General features: G+C 41.9%; 1 protein-coding gene across 1 annotated transcript in view; it reads left to right on the forward strand.

Annotated features, from left to right (window-relative positions):
- The window catches only part of LOC122812639 (tRNA selenocysteine 1 associated protein 1), a 633,267-nt gene that overhangs the window by 311,747 nt on the left and 298,694 nt on the right, over nt 1-22,826 (forward strand). Inside the window, exon 6 of the mRNA XM_044084823.1 lies at nt 12,822-12,941. Coding sequence (XP_043940758.1) covers nt 12,822-12,941 — 120 coding nt within the window. The remainder of the gene's footprint in view (nt 1-12,821; nt 12,942-22,826) is intronic.

A 22,826-nucleotide genomic window follows, 5' to 3' on the forward strand; every position in this document is an offset into this window, starting at 1 on the left:
GGGCATAAAGGCAATCCCGGGACATACCATCCCCAGAACTTTTGCTGCCAGTCTGAACACTGGTTCATCTACTGGTTCTACCTCTTTCAGATAAGTGCACCAGTGGGATTTTTTTGGTTTTATTAACTTGCATTTGCCTTGTTATCGGATTGTTGGGTTTTGTGTTATCCAGAAAGGGGAAGTGCCAGTGTGGGAGACCGATCACTATAAAGATAGTCACGAGCAGTGCTTATTCCGTTTAGGTGCTTCCCACAACCATACATCTTGCGAGAATTGTCAGTCCTTCCTCCCTAAGATGATGTGAAGTTAGCTTTCTTCCTTTGCGATTTTTCTTGAGAACCAGAACTTAAGTTTTTGGTTAAGGATACTATGGAAGGAACTTCCCAGTCCGAGGGCCAGCCATCCTCAAAGAAAAAGGCCAAGAAAATTGCATCTGATTCTTGGGTTGTTCCGCCTCCACTGGGCAACTGTCTTGAGGCTTGTGAAAGCCCAGAGTCTCATCCGTTTTTTTTTTTTTTTTTTTTTTTTCAGATTCCTCTGCCTGTACTACTTTGGAGGCCAGCATGGACCCGATACCACACAAGTCCATGGAGGTTTTGCAGACGTCTGCCTCAGATGTACAGGAGGAACCATGACTGTTTATTACTGAAGGGCCTAGGGCTATAGGTTCTGACTACCATTATTGAATGCTGTCAGGGGTCTGAGCCTCCAAAAATTTTCAAGGCTCGCATTCTACTCAAAAAGAAGCAAGAAATAAACATTTTGCCTGCTCCCAAATATCCTCAGAGTGAATGGCAAAACTTCACTCAAGACCTGTTTAATGCCCTTATGACTCTCGAGCTTCCACAGTGTGTTACTTTTCCTGCCCCCAGTCTTCTACCCCTGTTAAGATACTCAAAGAGCAGGAGTCTTCTGAGGAGGAGGATGCTGATTCTGACAGAATCCCTGACTTATTCCTCCCAGATTCATTCACCACTTGACTATGGTTCTGAAGAACAGAAGAATTTATCAGTCCTGGCTCTCCTTTGAGGAGATTTCTTTTGATGATACTGTTTAAAGAATGATAGAATTTTTCAAACGGGACTGTGCTCAGGTGTCTGATGTTCAGAAGAGGAACTATGAGCTTCTTCAAATGGAGTCTCCTAGATCTTCTGCATTTCTTCCTGTTATTGCAGCCTTGCTTAGATGCCTTTTCCACTGCTTCTCAGGCACCTGATTCCCAGCCCCATGCTCCCAACAAATCTGACTAGTTTTATAAAGTGCTTGAGGGCTGCAAATTTCTTTATAAGTGTCCCTCTGCTGACCCCTCTGGGGATGTCAGTGGCTACTGATAAGCGTTCCAAATTGTTGCTTTCCACTAAATTGCTGCCATCTGATAAGGACAGCGGAACCATGCAGAGACTGGATAAGAAGGTGTATACTTCTGCCACCTTTCTTTTAGAGCTGTTAACTATCGGGCATAACATGACTAGGTATGTTTGGCTCTTCTCTCTCAAGCATGTCAGGCTATTTCTGATCCCTGTATTTCTGAGGGGAAGGATTCTGCTCTTGCCTTGTTTGGGACATCGTCCCAAGTAGCTCGCCTTTCCATTAAAATGCAGCTATGATGCAGCTCATGCTTCATCTAGGGCTGCTGATTTGGGATCTGTTTTAAGGAGGTATTCATGGTTCAGACTTGAGCCTTTACCTGATGATGTCAAGGCTAAACTGATGGATGCTCTTCTGGTTATTAAGCATTTGTTTGATGCTACTACTGCAGAGTTGTTTAAATCCCTGCAAGAAAATGATAAGGTTTTGCAGGAGTTGAAGCATATTTGTTTTTTCATTGCCCACATTTCAGAGGAATTATCCTAATAAGACTGCCTTTGTCCATAGACAGTCTCACCCTCCCCAAAAGGTAAATAGTGGTAGAAGGGCTCCCTCTGCTAAGGGTACCCATACTTCTACTCAGAAGTCTCATTTTCGTGACAAACCAGGTGCTGTCTGACTGTCCTGTTCTTCTCAGTCACATTCCTCTTTCTCTGTGTCTTTCCCTGACCCTTCTTATTTGGATGAAGGTCACCCAAGACTCTGGGTTATTACATGGTTTAGAAATCTCTTTCCCCCTTTTTTGGGCATTCCTCAGCTTCCTCAGGAACAACTGCCCTTTTCTAGAGGTGCTTCAGGGCCTGTTGGCTCAAGGAACAATTCAGGAAGTTCCAACTTCTGAGAGGGGGAGGAGGATTTACTCCAGAATGTTTTTGGTCCCCAGGAAATAAGGTACCTGGGACCCATTCTGCATCTTTCTCAGCTAAGCACCTTTTTGAAGATCCCTTCCATTTGAATGCCATCTCTTCAAACCTTGTTTCCTCTGCTGCTTCCTCAGGCTTTCCTAGTTTCCCTGGATTTCAAGGATGCTTATCTACACATTCCTATTCAGCATTTTTTCCAGGAAGATTTTACATTTCTCTGTTGCTTCCTGACATTTGAAGTTCTCTGATTTGCCTTATGGGCCTGCCTTCTGCCCCCAAGGGTCTTCACCAAATGCCTTGCTTCTGTGATTGCTATCTGTAGGCTAAGGGGGATACAGGTCTTTCCCTACCTGGACACCCTGCTTTATTCAGGCCTCCTCTCAAGAGATCTTACATCACGTTTGCATAGCCTGGGGTTTACTGTAAATTTTCAGAAGTCATTCCTTACTCCTCAGGATCATGTTTTTCTTAGTTGCAGGATCGAGACTGTTCCAGTGCTGGCATTTCTGCCTCTTCCCAAGTCCTTAACTTTCATTGCTTTCTTTCAAGCCCTTCTTCCTGTGGCTTCAGTCACAGACAGAGAATTCTTGGGGGCTCTGGGTAACATGGCTTCCACCATTCCTATGCTCCCTCCAGCCAAGCTCCACGTGAGAAAGCTTCAGTGGTTTCTGAAGTTAGTTTGTCTTCAGCATTCTCATCCTTTAGATTTTCTAGTTCCTCTACTTCAGTGGTGGATTCATCAGTTGTCCATCAACCCAGGCTTTCCTTTTCAATCTCTACTCCCCTCTCAGGAACTTTTCACAGATGCTTTGGACATGGGATTGGGGGGGGGGCTACTTCGGCCCTCTGAAGGTACAGGGCTTTTGGTCACTTTGACAAAAGAAAGACCACCACAGTGTCAGAGATGCAACCTCTTTGCTGGCTCTTCAGGCTTTTCATTCTCTTTTTCTTCCAGGGCCTCTCAAGATTATCGCAGACAATACCACAGTGATTTATGTCAGTGAGCAAGGGTGTACAAGGTCTTATTTCCTGTGTAGGTTAGCTCTTCAGGTTTGGGAGCTAGCTGTCCAATATTAGGTAACCCTTCAGGAAGTTTACATTCCCTCAGATCAGAACATAGTGGCAGATTATCTGAACAGGTCCATAACACTATCCCATGAGTGGATGCTTCATAAGGACGTTTTTCTGGACATTGTTTACCAGTGGGGTACTCCTTAAGTAAATCTATTTGCCTCCCCTCTGAACAGGCAACTTTTATTTTGTGCTGTGGATGCCTTCTGTTTTTCTTGGAAGGGGGTGTTTCTTTATGCCTTCTTCTCATTCGAAAAGTCCTGTTCAAGATAAAACAGGATACTTCCAAAGTCTTGCTGGTGATGCCCTTTTGTCCCAGACAGCATTGGTTCCCTATTCTGCATCTTGCCAAGGGCAATCATCACAGGTTACCTCACAGGGTGGAACCTACTTACACAAGACAAGGGATCACTCATCTATCGCCACCTGTCCACTCTTCAGCTGACATTACAGGTAATAGGGTTTTGATCCTCTACAGACACCTTTTTCTGAGGACTTGTATGGGGTCCTGCAGGAGGCCAAGGAAACCCAGTGCTAGGAAATCTTACGTACCCAAATGGAAGAGGTTTTCTGTTTGGTGTCTTTCTTGTTATCTGGATCCACTTACTGTAGATGTTCCTCTGGATCTCTATTTGTGTGACTTGCTCATTGCTGGGTTGGCATATTCTTCTGTTAAGGCCCACATTACAGCTCTCTCTCTCTGCGTTTCTGCCTTTCACTCCCTCTTTAGCCTCTAGATTTGAGGCCATACAGTTTCTTAAAGGTGTCCTTCACATTAGGCCTCCCAGGAAGTCTGTCTTTCCTTCCTGGGACCTTAATTTTGTTTTAGAAAAATTGACTTTGACTCCTTTTGAGCCTGCTGCTTCAGCTTCCTTACAGCATTGTTCTTGGAAGACTGTTCTTCTTTTGGCTCTTAGTTTTGCCAGATGGGTGTCTGAGCTGCAAGCCTTATGGCTGTTCTTTTTTTAGTTTTCCATAAGGACAGGGTGTTCGTTCATATTAATCCTTCTTTTATGCTGAAGGTGGTTAATGAGTTGTTGCTTAGTCTGTTCATTTGCCCAGTTTTTTCCCTTTTCTGCAGTCTGCTAGTGAAAAGATTTTGCACACCTTGGATTTGCATTAACAACTCTGATATTATTTGGATAAGACTAAAACTTTTAGTAAATCTGAACAGCGTTTTGTTTCTTTTCATCCTAGGTCTTTAGGTTGGGCTGTTTCAAAGCAAACCAATTATTCTTGGATATCTAAAGCAGTTTCTTTTTGCTCTTCTTTTCATGGGAAGAGTATTCCTTCTGTTAAGGCTCTTTCCACTAGAGCTGTGGCTTTTTCTGGTGTTTTTTTTCAAGAGTTTGAATACCAGTTCTGTTCTTGAGGCAGAAACCTAGATTTCTGTGCATACTTTTAGTAAACACTATAAGTTGGATGTAATTTCTAGGGCCAGAGCTGACTTTGCCATGGCCATTCTCCAGAGCTTCGGAAAGCTCTGAATTGCCCTTCCTCCTCTCAATCTTCCTCCTGAGCTTTTGCGTCCTCCCTATTGTAAAGATTACTGCAACAGTGATGTCGAAAGACATAGTACAGTTGTGTAAAATCTTGTCCTAATGCTAGATGTCCTTCTCTACACTGTTGCAGTATTTGCTCCCTCCCTCCTCCCCATTTTTTTTCCGCCTGGATGTGCTTGTTACCTACCTTTATCCTTGGAATGTCGTTCCTACTGGGGCTTTTTCATTTCTGAGGATGGTATGTGTGTGTAGATCATCGTGTGTATTTTACCTAGTCAGCCACTGTAGCTAGATAGCATGTACATGTAAGTTACTGAGCATGTGCAAGAGCAGTGCCATTTTGTATAGTCAGTCACAGTGATTGCAGGCATGAATGGAGATGCACATGCAAATATGTATGAGTCAGACAGCTTAAGTATATGTTTGTTACAGCTGCTGCTATGTGAACCCATCACAGCGCCTCAGTGTCTCATTTGATACACGAGACATGCAACATGGTGTCAGAATGGCGTCTGAAGTGAAGCAACTTGCAAACCATGAGACACACAGTGGAGAAATGTATAGGAGTGATCTCGCAAATAGGTCAGCGGTTATTCAGAGGTACTTAAACTCGTTTAAATGATTTTTCTTTTGTCAAGTGGCAAAGCATTCAAAACATTCAGAATAATTACCAAGATAAACAAAATATCTGAAATTGCGACATACTGATAAGTATTCAAAATAAATACAAAAGTGTTCAAAATAATTTCCGAATTGTTAAAATGAACAAAAAGACTAAAATGACCGCATTTTTCCCAGTGTACTACTTTTTCGCATTAACAGATATTTTTTTAGCTATCTGAAGTCTGGAGTGTTCGCCATGTTTGCAGTGTTAAAGTGAAGCCTTTTCAGAGAGATTGTTGTGCACTTCAGCATAATTACAAGTACATGGTCTATGCTTATATTTAAACATATTTTTTTGTTATGGCAGAGGGATTTTGCAGACCTGGACCACTGGTGTTTGATAATATTGCTGAGAATTGGTGAGTGTTAGAGCAAAAATGTTTTCATACATGCTACATTTTCTAATAAAGACGCACATACAAAAGCATTTATATTTAATTTAGCTGACTTGGAAGCCATTGAGAGGGAACGTTCATTTGTGTATGCGCCTGCCGTGTATGTAGTGGAGGGGGAGAACCACTATATTAAGATACAGGCTGAAATGCGGGAAGAACCTGAGCACTTAAAATGTAAATTTAGAGCAATGTGTAACCATCAAACAAATGTTACAATGGAAAGGCAGATGTTTTACAAAAGAAATCAAAAGCCTGGTGAAACTACAGCAGCATACATTTCCAACATAAGAAATAAAGTAAAAACGTGCAGATTTGGTGATCTGAGAGATGAGTTGATAAAAGACAGGCTTGTGTGTGGTGTTAATAATGATGCAGTGAGAAAGATTTTGCTTAAAGACAGTGATTTAGCGTTGAGCAAAGCATTGAGAGTTGTCAAATGTTTGAGCTTACAGAAAAGCATACGAATATACTTAAGAATGAGAAAAATGTGCATGCAGTGTCTGCCAGTGCGGACGTTGATAGTGTACAACATAAAGCTAAGATGAAAAAGAAGTATAAACTGAAGGATGTGGCAGTACCCAACCTTAACTATAAACTGAATGGGGCCACAACACCTAACCTTACTGTTAATTGTAATTGTGGAGGCAGTCATGAACCTAAATGAGAGAAGTGCTTAGCTTTTGGTTAGCAGCGTCATAAATGTAAAAAGTGGAATCATTTCAAAAGGCTTTGCAAGTCTAAAGTGGCACATGCTTCTTCAGATGCTCTCTTTTAATAAAAGTAAGTAGATCAGATAGAGAGCTGTGAGCAAACTTTCTGTTTATGGTGTCTCTGTGATTGATGAAATGGTTAACACAGTAGATTATCAGTTGGCAGTAAAGTGAAATATGTTGTACTGTTCGGATTAATGGGAAACCTGTAGACCTCAAAGTAGACACTGGATCCAAGTGCAATGTTACATCAGCACAAATGTTTGCTAAAGTAAAAGCTGGTGAGAAACTTGATTCAGCAACATGTGCAAAACTAGTTGCTTATGGTGGTGAAGAGGTTCAGACTGATGGTCCAGTATTTCTCTCATGCCATTCTGCTGGGAACAGCTATGACTTGCAGTTTTACGTAGTGAAAAGACAAATGCAGTCACTGTTAGGCCTCAAAGACAGTTTGAGAATGGGACTGATTTCATTTAATAAAGAGGCCCAACATACAAGTCTGAATAATGATAGTTTTACACAGAATATTTTTAGTGAATACGCCGATATTTTCACAGACAAGCTTGGTAAACTTCCAGTCACATATTCCATTAAGTTAAACCATGAAGTAAGCCCAGTTGTCAGACCAGCAAGGAAGATTTCAATAGCAATGCAGAGCAAAGTAAAATCAGAACTTGACTAAATGGTGTATTTTAGGTGTCTACTGCAGTAGAAGAACCAACTGAATGGGTATCCTCCATGGTCGTAGCTCACAGGAAAAGGTCAGATTTTATTCGAATATATATTGATCTGAAAGACTTAAACAAAACAGTTAAGCATCCTCATCATCCGATGCGCACAATAGAAGTAGCAGCCACTGTCATGCCAAATACCACTGTTTTTCAGTCTTGGATGCAAAAAGTTCCTTTTGGCAAATTTCGCTGGATCAAAAATCTTCATTGTTAACCACTTTCAGTACACCGTTTGGAAGCTGCAGATTCTTGAGAATGCCATTTGGGATAAATTCTGCCATTGAAGTATTTCAACATATGATGGAACAATTCTTTTCTATGTGCTGTTATAGTAGATGACATTATTGTAGGGGGCAATGGCAAAGACGAACATTTTAGAAATCTCAAGAAAGTTCTAGACTGTGCTTGTGAAGTAAATCTTAAACTGAATCCTCAGAAATCTAGATTCAAATGAAAAGTTACTTATGTGGATCATTTGTTTACCAATTCTGGCTTACAGCCAGATCCGTCTAAGCAAGCAGCAATTCTTGAGATGTCAGTTCCAGAAAATGTCACATTGTTACATTTTCTTGGTATGCTCAACTATTTAGGAAAGTTCATCCCAGACCTCAGTGAGCTTTCAGCAGCCTTACGTGAGTTTACATGAAAAAATGTAAACTGGTCCTGGTTAGAACAACACTAAAGAGCATTTGACGTTGAAGCAGAAAATTGCCAGTCCATCCACATTGAGATACGATGTTCACAAACCCGCAACTCTTTCGTGTGATGGCATGGTCTTGGTGCAGCATGTCTTCAAGAAGGCATACCAGTAGCCTACACATTCAGAACTTTAACTCAAACTGAAATGCAGTATGCACAAATTGAAAAAGAGCTTTTGGCAGTAGTGTTCTCATGTTTGAAGTTCAGTGATTATATTTATGGAAAACCTATTCAAATTGAGACTCCTCACCATCCTCTAGTGACGGTTCTGAAAAAGCCAATACATACAGCCCCTGCATGCCTGCAACGCATGATGTTAAAATTGCAAAAGTACAGTTTCAGTATTGTCTATACTAAAAGCAAATATCTCCACCTTGCTGGTGCTTTGTCAAGAGCACCCAGACAAACAGAACAGCATGATAATGAGAAAGCAGACTTTGAAGTCATGGAAGTCAAACATTTTTCCTCAGCACATCTTGATGAACTCAGAAATCACACTGCCTCAGACCCAGTTCTCCAGAAGCTGCAACATTTTATCAGTCAAGGATGGCCAGCATGACAAACTAATCTACCACTTACATGCAGAAGTATTTTCCTTACAGATATGAGATCATGATGGAAGATGTAATCGTCATGAAAGGTCCATAACTGGTAATTCCTACAGCATTACAACAGGAATATATCAAAATTTTGCATCATGGTCACCCAGGTACTGATTCAACCAAAAGAAGGGCAAGAGGCATTATATTCTGGCCATCTTTGTCAAAAGATACAGAGACAGAAACTCTAGCATGTTCAATTTGCAGTAGTACTAAATCCCGGCAACAAAAAGAACTACTTCAGCTAAACCAGATTCCTGAATTACCATGGTGGACGGTTGCTACTAATTTTCGAATGGAATGATCAGCATTACTTAGTGTTAGTAGACTCTTACTCAAATTGGTTTGAAATTGACCTTCTTCCTAACTTAACATTTAGCACTGTCATTACAAAATTGAGGAGACATTTTTCTGTTCATGGTAGTCTCCACAAAATCATTTTTGACAATGGTGCACAGTTTAGAAGTCAACAGTTCAAGAAGTTTCCCCGAGTCTTAGGACTTTGTTCATATTACTAGTAGTCCTGAGTTTCCACAGTCCAATGGAGTAGCTGAGCAAGCAGTTCAGAATGCAAAACATTTGTTGGAGAACTCAAAGAGAAGATGGTACCACTGTTTTCCGTAACTTACTCAATCTCAAAAACATTCCTTGAGATAACTTGCTTGGTTTATCTGCTCAGAGATTAATGTCCAGACAGACAAGAACAACATAACCAATCAGTAAGCAGTTGTTAGTACCAAATGTAAAGAACAGCAAAATGGTCAAGGCTCAACTTTCACGAAACCATTAGTCACAAAAGTTGTACTACATTACGTCCGGCAAACCTCTTAGACCATTGAGGCAAGGAGAAGTTGTGAGAATGCAAACATCTAAAGGATATGACTGAGTGGTATCATCAAAAACCTTTGCGAATAACCGAGATCTTGCATCATACAATCTGATGGAATGGATCTCTAAAGGAATCAGACGTACATTGCCAGTCTGCGAACCAGTGCCGCAGCAGATTGCCTTTGCCAGAGACTCTATTTCTCAGAGTGACTCAATGCTTGTTCAAATTCAAGAGGACAGTGTACTTCAAGTAATCCTGATGTAATCCCCGAAGTTCCAATTATAAAAGAATCCCCAGAGACTGTTCCTTTTGCTAAATCCAGTCAAAGTTTTTATGTAACCAGATTGGGTAGAGTTTCCAGACCCATTTCAAGATGCACAGCGACTTGGACTTGATTTCATTTGTTGTTATATGTTGCTGTGATATCTAGCTTGTTAAAAATGTCTTGTTCTCCTATTGTATGTCGAACACATCAGAGGGAGGATGTAGATCATTGTGTGAATTTTATTTTACCTAGTCCACCACTGTAGCTAGAGATCACATGCAAGATCAATGCCATTTTGTATAGTCAGAGTGAATGCAGGCATGAATGGAGATGCACATGCAAGTGTGTTTGTAGTAATGAATCAGTAATTTAGCTTGAATATATGTTCCAGTTAACAGCTTCTGATGTGTTTATGTACAGTAAATAACTTGAACCCATCACAGTGCCTCAGTGTGTCATTTGATGCATGAGACATGCGACAGTATGTCCTGGCATCACCTTTATGCCTTATGCCATGCATAGGGAGCATGTGTGAGACGTATGGTGTACCCTGTACAACCAAAAGGCTTTCGTTTTCTGGTCAGACATCCCAGTTGTAAGGAATACTGCAAGAGTGAAGAGAAGGACATCTACTGTTATGGTAAGATTTTACACAACTGTACTTTGTGTATTGTAAAGGAGATTAAAAGAAACTTGGAGGTGTGAAAAGGGTGGAGCAAATTTCATAGAAATAAATGGGATTTATGGGAACAATGCATGCAGAATATTGTTCAGGAGTAGGAGTAAATTTTAAGAGAAGGTGGGAATTGAGCAACCTGTGTAATAGAGTGAATGAAGATTGTTAAAATTAAAACCTAGATATATATATATAGTATATGACAGTAAAAGTGGAAACTGTTATTACAGTTTTTCTTTATTAATGAATATAATCCAATGTTACAGAATAATGTGATGAGTTAATGTAGAATTTTAAAAAAAGAATACAGTGAATCCAGGACTGCCCCTGACAAAAAAGATGTAATATTAGCATGCAAAAAACACAATGTATGCACATAGAATGGTTCATTTCACAAAAATTTCTAAAAAAAGAGCATAGTAAAAATAAGGGTGTAGTAAAGATGGTGGGGGGGCAGAAGGGAGATTGTAGTCAGAAGCTGGGGTCTGTGTGTGTCTGTGGGTGTGTGTCTGTGTGATGAACATACATTTAATCAAATTATTATTAATAGTATCTGATGTCCAGGGCTTTATATGGTGTGAGTACTAGACTAGAGCAGCTATTTGAAGAAGATGGAGTGGGTAATAACCTTTCTTGTGCAATTGCAGGTCATCTTGAATGAAGAAAGGACCTGACTTCTTTTTAAAAGTGGTTAATTTTGAAATAAATTTTTGTAAAATTATTCCAGACCCAGCCCATGTATTCAAGATAGTTGCTAAACTCTGTGATCCAGTGCTCTTTGTGATCCAGGATAGCATGTGAGAATGCAAAGTTGTTTGACAAGTATATACCACTTTGGTGTGTATCTATGTTTTGAATAATGTGATGAGCCATTTTGTAGCTGTGATGAAAGAAAATTAGAGAGCTGTTCTAACTAGCCAATGCTTATGGGAGGTATGCAGTAATGGCTTATATCTGTCTTTTTTACAAGTTTTGCAGTTTTGTTATAGAGTTGCTCAACCCTAGAAGGCTATTTGCCTTAGAAGTCGGCAAGTGTAGAACTTGTAAGCAGGCACTGCAAAAGAAAAGCACAAGGTGTGGTGGTGCATGCCTTGTCAGTATGTTATGAGCTTATTAACCTTCTCAATATGCAAATCCAGTTTTAATTTATGATCACTTGCTACTTCAAAGTAATTTAGTGTTGTTGACTTTGTATTATATTATAATATCATTCGGTAGGTTGGCATCTACTGGATTTCATTGATAAAAAGTATTGTTTTTGTATTATTATTTTGTAGAAGGGCTGAATATGTTAGCAGTATTTGGATGCTGTTAGAATATGTCTGTAAAGAAAATTCTTTTAAGGAAGTTGTGCAGTAGAGAATAGTTGTCAACAGTAAGTTGAATAAAGCTGGTCTGGGTTATTGGAAGTAATCATGTTTGTGAAAATATTAAATAGAGGTCCTGGAACAGATCATTGGGTAACATTGTTCACTGACTGACTCAACTAAAGGTATTTCTTTCATTGGATATAGACTGTATTTGATTAGCCATAACTTAGGAACCATTTATTAAGATCAGGCCCCATGCTTTAAATCGTGTTAATACTGTAATGAAGGTATGACTGAATGCATTGAACACTTAAGTAGATACCTTTAGTAGGTTCATTGCATAGATTGTGAGATCCATGGACATATGTAGGCATGGCAGATAGTTTTAATCTTTGCTGGTACTTTTTGTAAGTGATTAAGATATTAGAAGCAAGCTCATTAGGGATTTCAGTCAGATTTCTTTCAAAGTAAATAGAGGAAGTAAATATTGTGGGAAGAAATAGCCAGTGAATTGTTATGGCTAGGCTTGTATAGGCCCTAGTACCAACCTTTGAACCTATGAGCCATGGTATATAAGGGGTTAAGTTATGTATATTGCACACATACACACACAGTCCAGCAGTGTTATGGAATTGTATAGTTAGCATTATTTAGAAGTGTTTTGCACCTTTAAAATTCCTATCCTGGTTGCAGAACATTGTTATGCAAAATTATTTCAACTTGGTATTCGGAGTACACACTATAGAATCTCAACAGAGACTAGGCAGTGTTGTGCAGATGGCATTCTGTAGCTGGACAGAATTCTGATTTTCAAATGAAAATTTGTACATTCAATTTTCAGAAATTCTTTTAAAATGTAATTGTTTGGAAGTCAAGTTCACAGAGTTGCTTAGACACTCAGAAGTATGTTATCTAGAGATGTGCAATAGAGTAGAAGTCGGTGAATTTTTTTTTTTTTTTAATTTGAAGTAATTGCAGAAGAGTTTTGATGGAAATTACAAAATGAAAATATATTGAGTGAACTTAAATGCTTAGTAATTCTTCATGTTTTGGAATGACATACAGTTATATGCTGTGTTTCTTGTTGTGCATGTGCTTTATTTTCCTTTAACGCATAACTAGTATTTCTCTTTTTTTCAGAGGTTATGGATTTATAAAATTTTGTGATGCAGCAGAGCAGAAACGGGCACTCACAGAATGTCAGGGTGCTGTTGGACTTGGAACAAAGCCATTAAGAATAAGCTTAGCTATACCAAAAGCGTATGTATAAAAAATTCATACTTTATCATTGTAAATCATATGATTTTTGTCTCTTGCTTATTTAGTTAGGAATTCTGTTTTTGTTTTATACCTGTCCTGAAATTACTTTCATCTCAGAAGGTAACGGTCTTGCATAAGTATACCTCTCAAGTGTCCAGATTTTTGCCTCATAATTTTGGTTTGCTCCTCATAAAATGTGTGGTTTTCTGGCAATCATTGAGGACTGGTGTCACTAAATAATGACAGACAGTTGAGTTTCAGACTTCATGTTCTCCAGAAAATGCATGGTAACAGAAATCTTTTAGTCTTGCAACTTTTTACGTTTATAAGAGCAATACTTAAAATTTGTCCCTATGTTTAGCCTTTATTCCCCAATTATTTTTTGGCTTTGTCCAGATTTTTTGTGCTAAGAGGTTGAGAGATATGGAGTCCCTGCTTAATCTGGAAAGTCGTACTGTTTTTACATTAAATGTGAGTCTTTACCGTTAAATTAGAGCAATGCAGAGACTGATTAGCATTGCATTGTATTAGGTTCATAGGTAGGTACTAGGCTATCTGCCCGAAGGCATTTATAAGCCTAGCCAGAATGTGTTGGCTTTCGCCGCCCCCCTTAGATTAGTTCCCTGTGCCTCTGTCCAGCAGAGCCACTGAAGTGATCCCCAGGGTAAACTTTCTGTTCCCCATCTCTGCCTAATGTAGATTGGAATCAAGTCTCTGAGACAGGAATCTATCCCTCCAGCACGTCCTATTTATTGTTGTGGTGAGGTTTAGATTCCTAGAGTGTGTGACTCGAGGGGATAAGCTTTTCTTTAGGTGGAGCATGTCCTTCAGTTCTGGGTTGGACTTGACCTTGTATGTCAGGCAGAGATCACCTCTGTGTAGGCGGTATGCAACCGAGTACAGCTGGAGTTTCTTCAGTCGAGCTGCATAGGGCATCTGTTTGAGGCCAGTGGTCCTCTTGGTGAGGTACTTCTGTGGTCTTTCCAGCTGTTGCAGGTGTCTTGTAAGATGCATCCCAAATGGGGCATTGTACTCTGATGGGTCTGATGAGCGATGAGTAGAGGGGCACAGTGACCTCTTTTGATCTGGATGCGAACCCTTTGTGATTAAGTGGGTCATGTACAAGGATTTTCTAACCACTTTGGCAATGTGATTATCAAAGGAGAGATTACTATCTACTTGGGTCCCGACATCCCTTGTTATGTCTTCCGTATTTAGGGGACTACCACCTATGTGGTAGTTTGTGGGTACTTTGTTTTTTCCAAAGGGGATGACTGTGCACTTTTTGGCATTTAGCTTGAGGCCATGATTTTGACACCAGGTATCCGTCTCAGTGAGACCCTTTTGGAGGATGTCTGTGTCAGCCGGAGAGTCAATTATAGCCCCTTAGTTTGCAGTCGTCTGCGAACTTGGTCAGCCGTAGTCCTGCTGTGCTTGCCTGTACCTCTGAGAAGTATATGCCGAACAGGAGGGGTCCTAGGACTGAGCCCTGGGGAACGCCACTTGGAACCGGTTTAGAGTCAGACCTAGCTCCCGCAACTCTTACCATGTGGTTTCTGTCAGTGAGCCAGTTGGCAACCACCCATCTTGTGACGTAGGGGTTTATCTTCAGGCTGATGAGCATGTCTATAATACCATGGGGAATGGTGTGGAAGGCCTTTGCGAGGTCTAGGTAGGCTGTGTACCACCTTTCCCTCATCTATAGCTTTGGTAACTGTCTCAAAGAAGTCCACCAGGTTTAGGAGGCATGATCTTCCCTTAACAAAGCCGAACTGGGTAAGGTCCCGTGTTTAGAGGTTCCCAATGTCTCTGTTAATGAGTTCCATGATGATTTCCTCCATAGCCTTGCAGACCCAAGCTAGTCAGGTTTATTGGGCGATAGTTCCCAGGGTCTGTTGTGGCTGCACCTTTGTGGAGAAGAATAACCATTGCTGTTCACCACTGTATGGGTATGTAACCTGTGGAGAAGCTTAGTTTGAACAGTGTGTTTAGGTGAGGGGTTAGTTTGTCTTTGAGCTCGTGTAGGACATAGCCTGGGACACCTTCCGGTCCCGTTAATGCTTTGTTTCTGGCTTAGGAGAGGGCTGCTTTAACCAGAGTGTCTGTGATTTCAGGGGCTCTACATTCTTCTGTTAGGGTTATGGCCCCTTTTGGGGGTGAGAGGGGAGTGAAGTTTGCGCTGAACCTGTCTGCCAGGATGTTGGCAGTATAGGTCGGTTTAGTGTATTTTGTACCATTCTGCACTAACTCAGAGCAGATCTGAGCATTGCCACTTAGATTCTTGACATAGCTAAAGAATGCCTTGTGGTTGTCTTTGGCAATTTATCTTTTGAAACTTGCCTTGGATGATTTTATGAGGGATTGTAGTTTCTTGCTGATACTGATCAGGGATGTTTTCCCTTCTTAGGATTTTACTCTTTTCTGTACTAGTTTCCTCCTCCTATTGTATAGCTTGTTTATGGCAGGAGTCCACTAGACTGGTTTCCTTTTCTTGGAGGAGTGAGTCTTGGTTTTGCTTGGGATAGCACAATCCATGCATTCTTGTAGGTGTCCATAGAATGCATTAGTAAAGGATTTTGCAGCTTGGACAATGTTATCCTTTAGCATGGGGGCCTTGAAACTTTCCACCTCGGTCTTAAGTAATGTGAAGTTTGCTTTTGAAAAGTTTTTCACGGTGGTTTCCTTGTCTGGGGGTGGGGGCGGAAAATAGATATCCAAAGTGATTTGTTTATGGTCAGATCTAACCAGCGAGTGGCTGACCTCTGGTGTGGAACACCGGTCACCCATGTTGGTGATGACCAGGTCCAATATGTTTTCACCTGTGGTGGGAGTGTTGACCATTTGAACCAGGGCGTTTGAGTTTATAAATTCTAGGAAAAGTTGGGCAAGGGAGTTAGTACTTCAGTAGTTCTCTCAGTTAATGTTGGGTAATTAAAATCATCGAATATTAGGGTGTTTGGTAGGACCTTTATGTTTCCCAGTGTTTCCAGAAATGTGCAATGGGGGTCCTGGGACATGGTGGGTGATCTGTAGCAAGCTACAATTTGAATTGCAGTTTTGCCCATTGTTAGTTGCACGTGGATGATCTCAGAAGCATCGTGCTGTGCCACTAACCTGGAGGGTGTTTGGTATCCTTGATGATGGCCGAAATGTATGAGTTGTAGCCTGCTAGTGCTGGGGTGCTCTCTGGAGCCTTAAACCAGGTGTCTGTTACTGCACATATATCCATTTTCTCCATGATGAGGAGTGCCTCGAGTGCATGCATTTTGAGGTTTAGACTAATGGCATTGAGTAGCATTACCCTCATTTTTTTGTTACTTGTGCTATTTATGGAGGTGGGTTTGTCTTTTGAGCCTTGCCTAAAAAAGGCACTATGGGGGTGGTAAGAGCCTTGGCCAGTATTCGAAAGCCTAAGGATGACATGTGCAAGCTGTTTCTAGTGAAGCAGCATGGCTTGTCGAGCATGTCATCCCAGGTGGACAGACACTTGATCCCCTTTGAATGACATTTTTTCTTTATACCGTGGTATCATTCTTGGTGAGGGCAGGATGCTACTCAAGGTCAGGGTCATACTGGCCTGGGCTACGTGATCGGAGATCTCTTCAGTGTCTCTCTTCATGTAGTCCAGGGCGGTACGGCTCAGGTCATTCACACCAACATGGACAATGACAGAGTCATATTTGTTCTTGTTCTGGAGTGACCTGAGTGCTTGTGTTATGTGGCGGATCCTGGCACCTGACAGGCAGCTAACAGTAACCTCCTTATTCAGCCAAGTGACTGGGACGTCAGTGTGCCTGACTATAGAGTTACCTATTACTAGTATGTTGGGTATGTTATTTTTCCTTAAGGGTTGTGGTTGCATGGCACACTAGTTTTGTGAAGTATGTGATGTTCTTCGTGTTTCACTGTTGCAGTCATTACATTTAGGGTAATCCTGCTGGCAGGTTGCCCTCAATCGGCCTGAATTCCAAAGTCTTGGGTCCTGCGTCGGCTGCTGTCACCCCTTCCCTGATGTCAGGTCGTCAGAGGTATAAAAGAAGCAGCCGACGCCATTTTCTTCAGTCTTTCTTGCCGTGTGGTGCCCGAAGCAGAAGCAGTTCGCAAGTGCCGGTTGGCCGACTCCTGAGATTTTCATGGTCGAGTTTCTGGCCCAAAGTCTTCAATAAAGCTAAGTACCCCATTGGGGAAACTTTTTTTTCTTGCTCCAGACCGATGTCAGAAAAAGTTAATAATTTTATTTCTTGTGGAAAGCAAATACCTCATAAGGATTTTCATTCTTACTGTATTCCTTGCCTAGGCCCTGATCGCAATGTTTCTGGTTGTCGGTTTTATGCTAGATTTAACCAACGCACTATTAAGCGTCAGTAGGATTTCGCTTTAACTATTTTGGATGCCGGTTTAATTATCCAGAAATGTCATCGGATAGCCATCCGACTACCGGAGTTCACAAAAAGCGCAAAGAAAAGGAGAGAGATAAACAACCAAGGTCCAAAACCAAAGACAAAGCTTCTCCTAAACCAGTCGCCGGTTCGCCAGTTCTCAGTGCGGCACTTTCGCAGCCCCTGATGCCTGCTACTTTAGAGTCGCAGGCTGCTACCGACTCCCACGTGGAGTCGGCTATGCCGCTGGAAACTCAAGGTATTGGAGCTTCGGGCACTATTCCCTCAGATGGGTCCGGAGCCGCTGAGCAGGCACCGGCTTCTGAGGGTGTATTCAGACCTAAGCATCTTTACATTAAACCAACTTCAGCTTCAAAGGCAAAGACTAAAGCACCTTTTAAAGCAAAGAAACAAACTCAAGAGCCACGTGGACAGGCCTCTATGCCCAAAAAACAAATGCTCAAAATGGCCGACGACTTGATTACCTTGATCAGGTTATCCCATCCCCCTCCAGATAAGAGGCCTAGGCAAGAGGCTGACTATGAATCTTCAGAGCAGGTTTCTATTTCTTCTGGTTCCTCTTCTGATCAGGGATATTCTCTTCCCCCCTACGAGGACTCTGATGCTGAAGAATCTATACCTTCAGCTTCTCCTCCAGAGGACTATTCTTTTGGGGAAACCTTGCATACCATGAGGGAGCATTTCCACTGGCAGAGCCAAGATTTTTCAGAATCTAAAAAGAGGCTCAGGGATTTCCTTTTACTACCTCAACACAGACCGCTAGCCATTCCACCTATGTTAGACATTGTAGATGATGTGTTTTCGGAGTCTAGTCTGACCTCTGACTCCTTACTTCCAGCTCCTGTTAAGCCTGACTGATATTACAGGGTTCCTGACTCTCATAAATTCCTTTTTAAAAACCCTGCTGCAGACCCAGAAACTTTCACAGGGTCCCGAAGGAGTTAAGGCTTCCGCTGCAAAAAACCCTACCCCCTTTGACAGGGATTCTAGGGCACTGGATAGATGGGGTAAAAAGGTTTACACATCTGCTACCTTGGCTATATGGGCCTTAAACTGTCAGTTTCATATGCTCAAATATCAGCAACATGTCATGGCATTGCTTAAACAGAAAATGTTCTTAAACTCTGAATGTGCAGAAAACAAGGAAATGCAGGAGTTATTGCATGCAGCTGAACAAGTTGGAAAGCATACTTTGCAATGTGGTTTTGATTCTTTAGAGGCCTCCTGCAGTGCCGCAGTCACGGGTTTAGTAATTAGAAGGCATGCTTGGTTAAACGAACAAAATCTGCCTGATCATGTTAAAGTTAAATTATTAGATGCCCCTTTACAGCATGATACTTTGTTTGGTGTTAAGGCAGAAGAGGTGTTAAAGGAAATGGAAGACAAAGCTAAATCTATTCAAACTGTCAAAGATTTTTTACAAGTACAGCCACCGAGGTTTAGTAGACACTGGCCTACAAAGAATTGGTCCTTTCCTTTGTCAGACAGACCTCAAAGGGGCAGGTCCAGACACCCTAGAGGCAGAACCCAGGCGCAAGGTTCATACAGGTCAAAGCAGTGGGGTGCTTCTACCTCCAAAGTTGGAGAAGACAAATCACAGCCATACAGGAAACAGTCCCAATGACTTCCCCCTGCCGGCACCAAGCACTTATGTCCTGGCAGCACCCTTAGGGGAAAAATTAGCACTTTTTCTCAAAATTGGCACATTATAACCCAGGACAAGTGGGTTATAAATATAGTGTCACAAGGCTACATTTTCCATTTCCATACCCTGCCAAAGGCAAATGGCTGGCCAAATCTCCCAAAACATCAATGGGAAGAGGCACAAAAACAGGTCTCATCCCTCATGGACATTAGGGCCATTCAACAGGTACCAGAGCAAGAGCAGGGACAAGGATTTTACTCGACTGTTCTTGGTACCCAGAAAGGACAAGGCCTGGAGACCAATACTGGACCTATCTATTCTGAACACATTCCTGGATATACCAAAATTCAAAATGTTGACTTTGCAGCAGCTTCTGCCCATGCTGGGCAAGAATGCTTGGCTTGTGACTTTAGACTTAAAAGAGGCATACCTGCATGTCCCAATCAGACGATCATGCAAAAGATTCCTCGGATTCAAGGCTGGCTTTATGCATTACCAATTCTCTGCACTGCCCTTTGGCTTGTCTACTGTGCCAGGGTCTTTACAAAGTGCCTGGCACCAGTAATTGCATTTTGCAGACAAAGAGGAATACAAATATATCCTTACTTGGACGACTGTCTAATTCAAGCAGAGAACAAGGACATCCTTCTACAGCATCTGGCATTTGTGAAAAGACTTCTAACATGCCTAGGGTACACAGTCAACGAAAAGAAATCAAAACTAGTACCCTCTCAAGAGATAATATTCCGGGTGCAAGCTTAAATACAACTGCCCAGATGGCTTATCTCACGCCAGACAAACAAAGGCAACTGACTACCTATTTCAAAATGTTGGCAGCAAAGGCCCAGTTATCTGCAAGAAAAATTCTGCAGGCTTTGGGCTTCATGGCATCCTGCATTTTACTAATTCCATATGCAAGACTGCATATGAGGAAATTTCAATGGTACCGAAAAAGTGTTTGGACTCAACATTGCCACAACCTGTAAACAATGATTACTCTCATTCCCTGCCTGCAATAGGAGTTTTGATGGTGGGCGAAGGCTTGCCACCAGAAGAAGGGACAGCCATTGACATTACCCCCAGCCAGGCAGACACTAACAACGGATGCTTCAGATTATGCCTGAGGGGCCCACATGACAGGAAAATGCATTCAGGGCACATGGTCCTCAAACCAAATGCATCTACATATCAATCAAAACGAAATGCTAGCTGTTCAAAATGCCCTGACGGCCTTCAATGACCTACGGGACAACTACTGGTAAAGACAGACAACACCACGGTCATGTGGTATATAAACAAGCAGGGGGGCACACATTTTTACCCCCTTTGCAGACTAACCATGACTTTGTGGGACACAGCATTGACTTGCCAAGTACATCTGCAGGCACAATTCCTGCCAGGAAAGGAAAACACTCTGGCAGACTAAGTAGAAACGTCATGGATCCCCACGAATGGCAGCTGGATGGACAAGTCTTCAGCATGATAACAAGGAAATGGGGGTGCCCAGACATAGATCTATTTGCCTCCCCTCACAACTACCAACTAAAAAGATTCTGCACAAGGACTTATCACAGACAAGCATTGAAAGTGAACTCCCTATCTTTCTGCTGGAAAAACCTATCAGTATATGCCTTTCCTCCACTGCCTCTGCTCCCCAAGGTACTCTTAAAGGTCAGACAGGAGAAGCCAAAGATGATTCTGATTGCCCCAGACTGGCCCCACCAGTACTGGTATCCAATCCTAAGGAACTTGTCTCAAGGCCCAGCTTGGACTTTACCTCAAATGCCTCATCTACTGTTCCAGCAAAACAATCAGATCATGCACAGCCAACTCAGTACTTTAAACCTGGCAGCATGGCAGATAATGTAGTCACACAAAACGCACCTCTCAGTAAAGCTGTGATGGATGTCATTGTGGAAGCCAGATGGCCTAGTACTAGAAAATCTCATGCTGGAAAATGGAAGAGATTCTGTGCTTGGAACCAGGCACAAGGAACAGATACAGCTGTCCCAAACATTCCTCATATTTTGCAATACTTAACTGAGATGCTGGACAAAGGCCTATCTTTTTCATCAATTAAAATTCATGCCTCTGCCATTTCGGCTCATTACAATACAGAGCCACTTGTCTTTTCTCATCCTTTATTAAAGCAGTACCTCAGAAGAGCCAAAAACATAAGGCCTCCAAGGAGAGCACCACTGCCTGCATGGGACCTCAACTATGTCTTGGAAAAACTCACCCTGCCTCCTTTTGAGCCAGCTGCTACTACTGACAAGTTTTAATCTTGGAAAACAGCTTTGCTCCTAGCAATAACTTCTGCAAGATGGGTTTCAGAGCTACAAGCACTCATGGCTGTGGAACCTTTTATCATGTTTTATCCAGACAGGTCTCTCTGAGGACAAACCAGTGTGGCTCTTAAGCAAACTATTCATCTGCCAACGTTTTATCCAAATCCACAGAACAATGGGGGGAGAATTCTGCATTCTTCGGACATACACAGACAACAAAGATTCTACTTGGACAAAACCAAAGTTTTCAGTAAGACAGAGCAATTACTACTGGCATATGCTGCAGGATCACAAGGAAAGGCTATCTCAAAGCAGACTATTTCAAAGTGGATAGGCCACTGCATTCGTTTCTGTTATTTACACCATGGTAAGTCAGTGCCTAAGGGCATTAGGCCTCACTCAACCAGAGCTGCAGCCACTTCAGCAGCCTTTCTCAGGGGAGTACCAACCAAAGACATTTTAGAGGCTGCTACTTGGAGTTCAGTGCACACCTTTACAAAGCAGTATCATCTGCCACTCTACTCTAAATCCAGGGCAGGCTTTGCCACTGCAGTTCTGCAGGGCCTCATAGCCGCTCCTAATGCTGTTTAGCTCCAACCTCCCAACCATAGCTTTAGGACTCTACCCAAATGTAATGACTAGAGCAGTGAAACACGAAGAACATAGTACAGTTGTCTACACTTACCATAAATGTATATGTTCGAGTGTATTCACTGTTGCAGTCCAGGTTACCCTCCCACCATCCCCCTTTTTTCTGCTGGAGTTTTTCTTTCCTTCTCTGATTTATACTACCTATGTGGTGTATTTGCTTGTAGATGAAGGTAAAGTTTATATTGGTGTATGTAATTTTTTATATATATATATATATATATATATATATATATATATATATATATATATATATACATTTTGGCTACCCTTTTAGGGGGCACCTGACATCTGGGGCAAGAAAAACTGAAGAAAATGGCGTCGACTGCTTCTTTTATACCCCTGACGACCTGACATCAGGGAAGAGGCAATAGCAGCCGACGCAGGACCCAAGACTTTGGAATTCAGGCTGACTGAAGGCAACCTGCCAGCAGGATTAACCTAAATGCAATGACTGCAACAGTGAATACACTCGAACATCTACATTTATGGTAAGTGTACATAACTGTACTTTTCATGGTTTGTGTTGGGGGGGGGGGGTTGAGGTTGCTTGGATTTTGCTTTGGAGGTCTCTGTTGGTTTTGCAGATTTTTATTTAGCGCCTTCGAGTGTGTTTTCTTGTATTTGTGTGTGTTTTTTGCCAGTGCTGGTTTAATGGGTCTATGTAAGACTGGTGGTGTGATGCAAGTATTTCCCTTCTCCTGACTGTCTGATCCAGTCTTGGGTTGAGAGAGCTTAGCCTCTAGTTTGGCTGTATAACTGCATCTCTCACATGTATTAATGTTTGGTGGTTGGAGGAGGGGGTTGTCTGTGTACATGAGACAGTTGTAACATTGCCTCAAATTGCCCAGATTCACCAGTTGGACTGGAGAGTACACCTGAAACTGCTCTTTGGGCATGCCTG

This window comes from Protopterus annectens, chromosome 1.part1 (genome assembly GCF_019279795.1).
Source record: "Protopterus annectens isolate FY-2018-M chromosome 1.part1, PAN1.0, whole genome shotgun sequence".
Taxonomy (NCBI): domain Eukaryota; kingdom Metazoa; phylum Chordata; order Ceratodontiformes; family Protopteridae; genus Protopterus; species Protopterus annectens.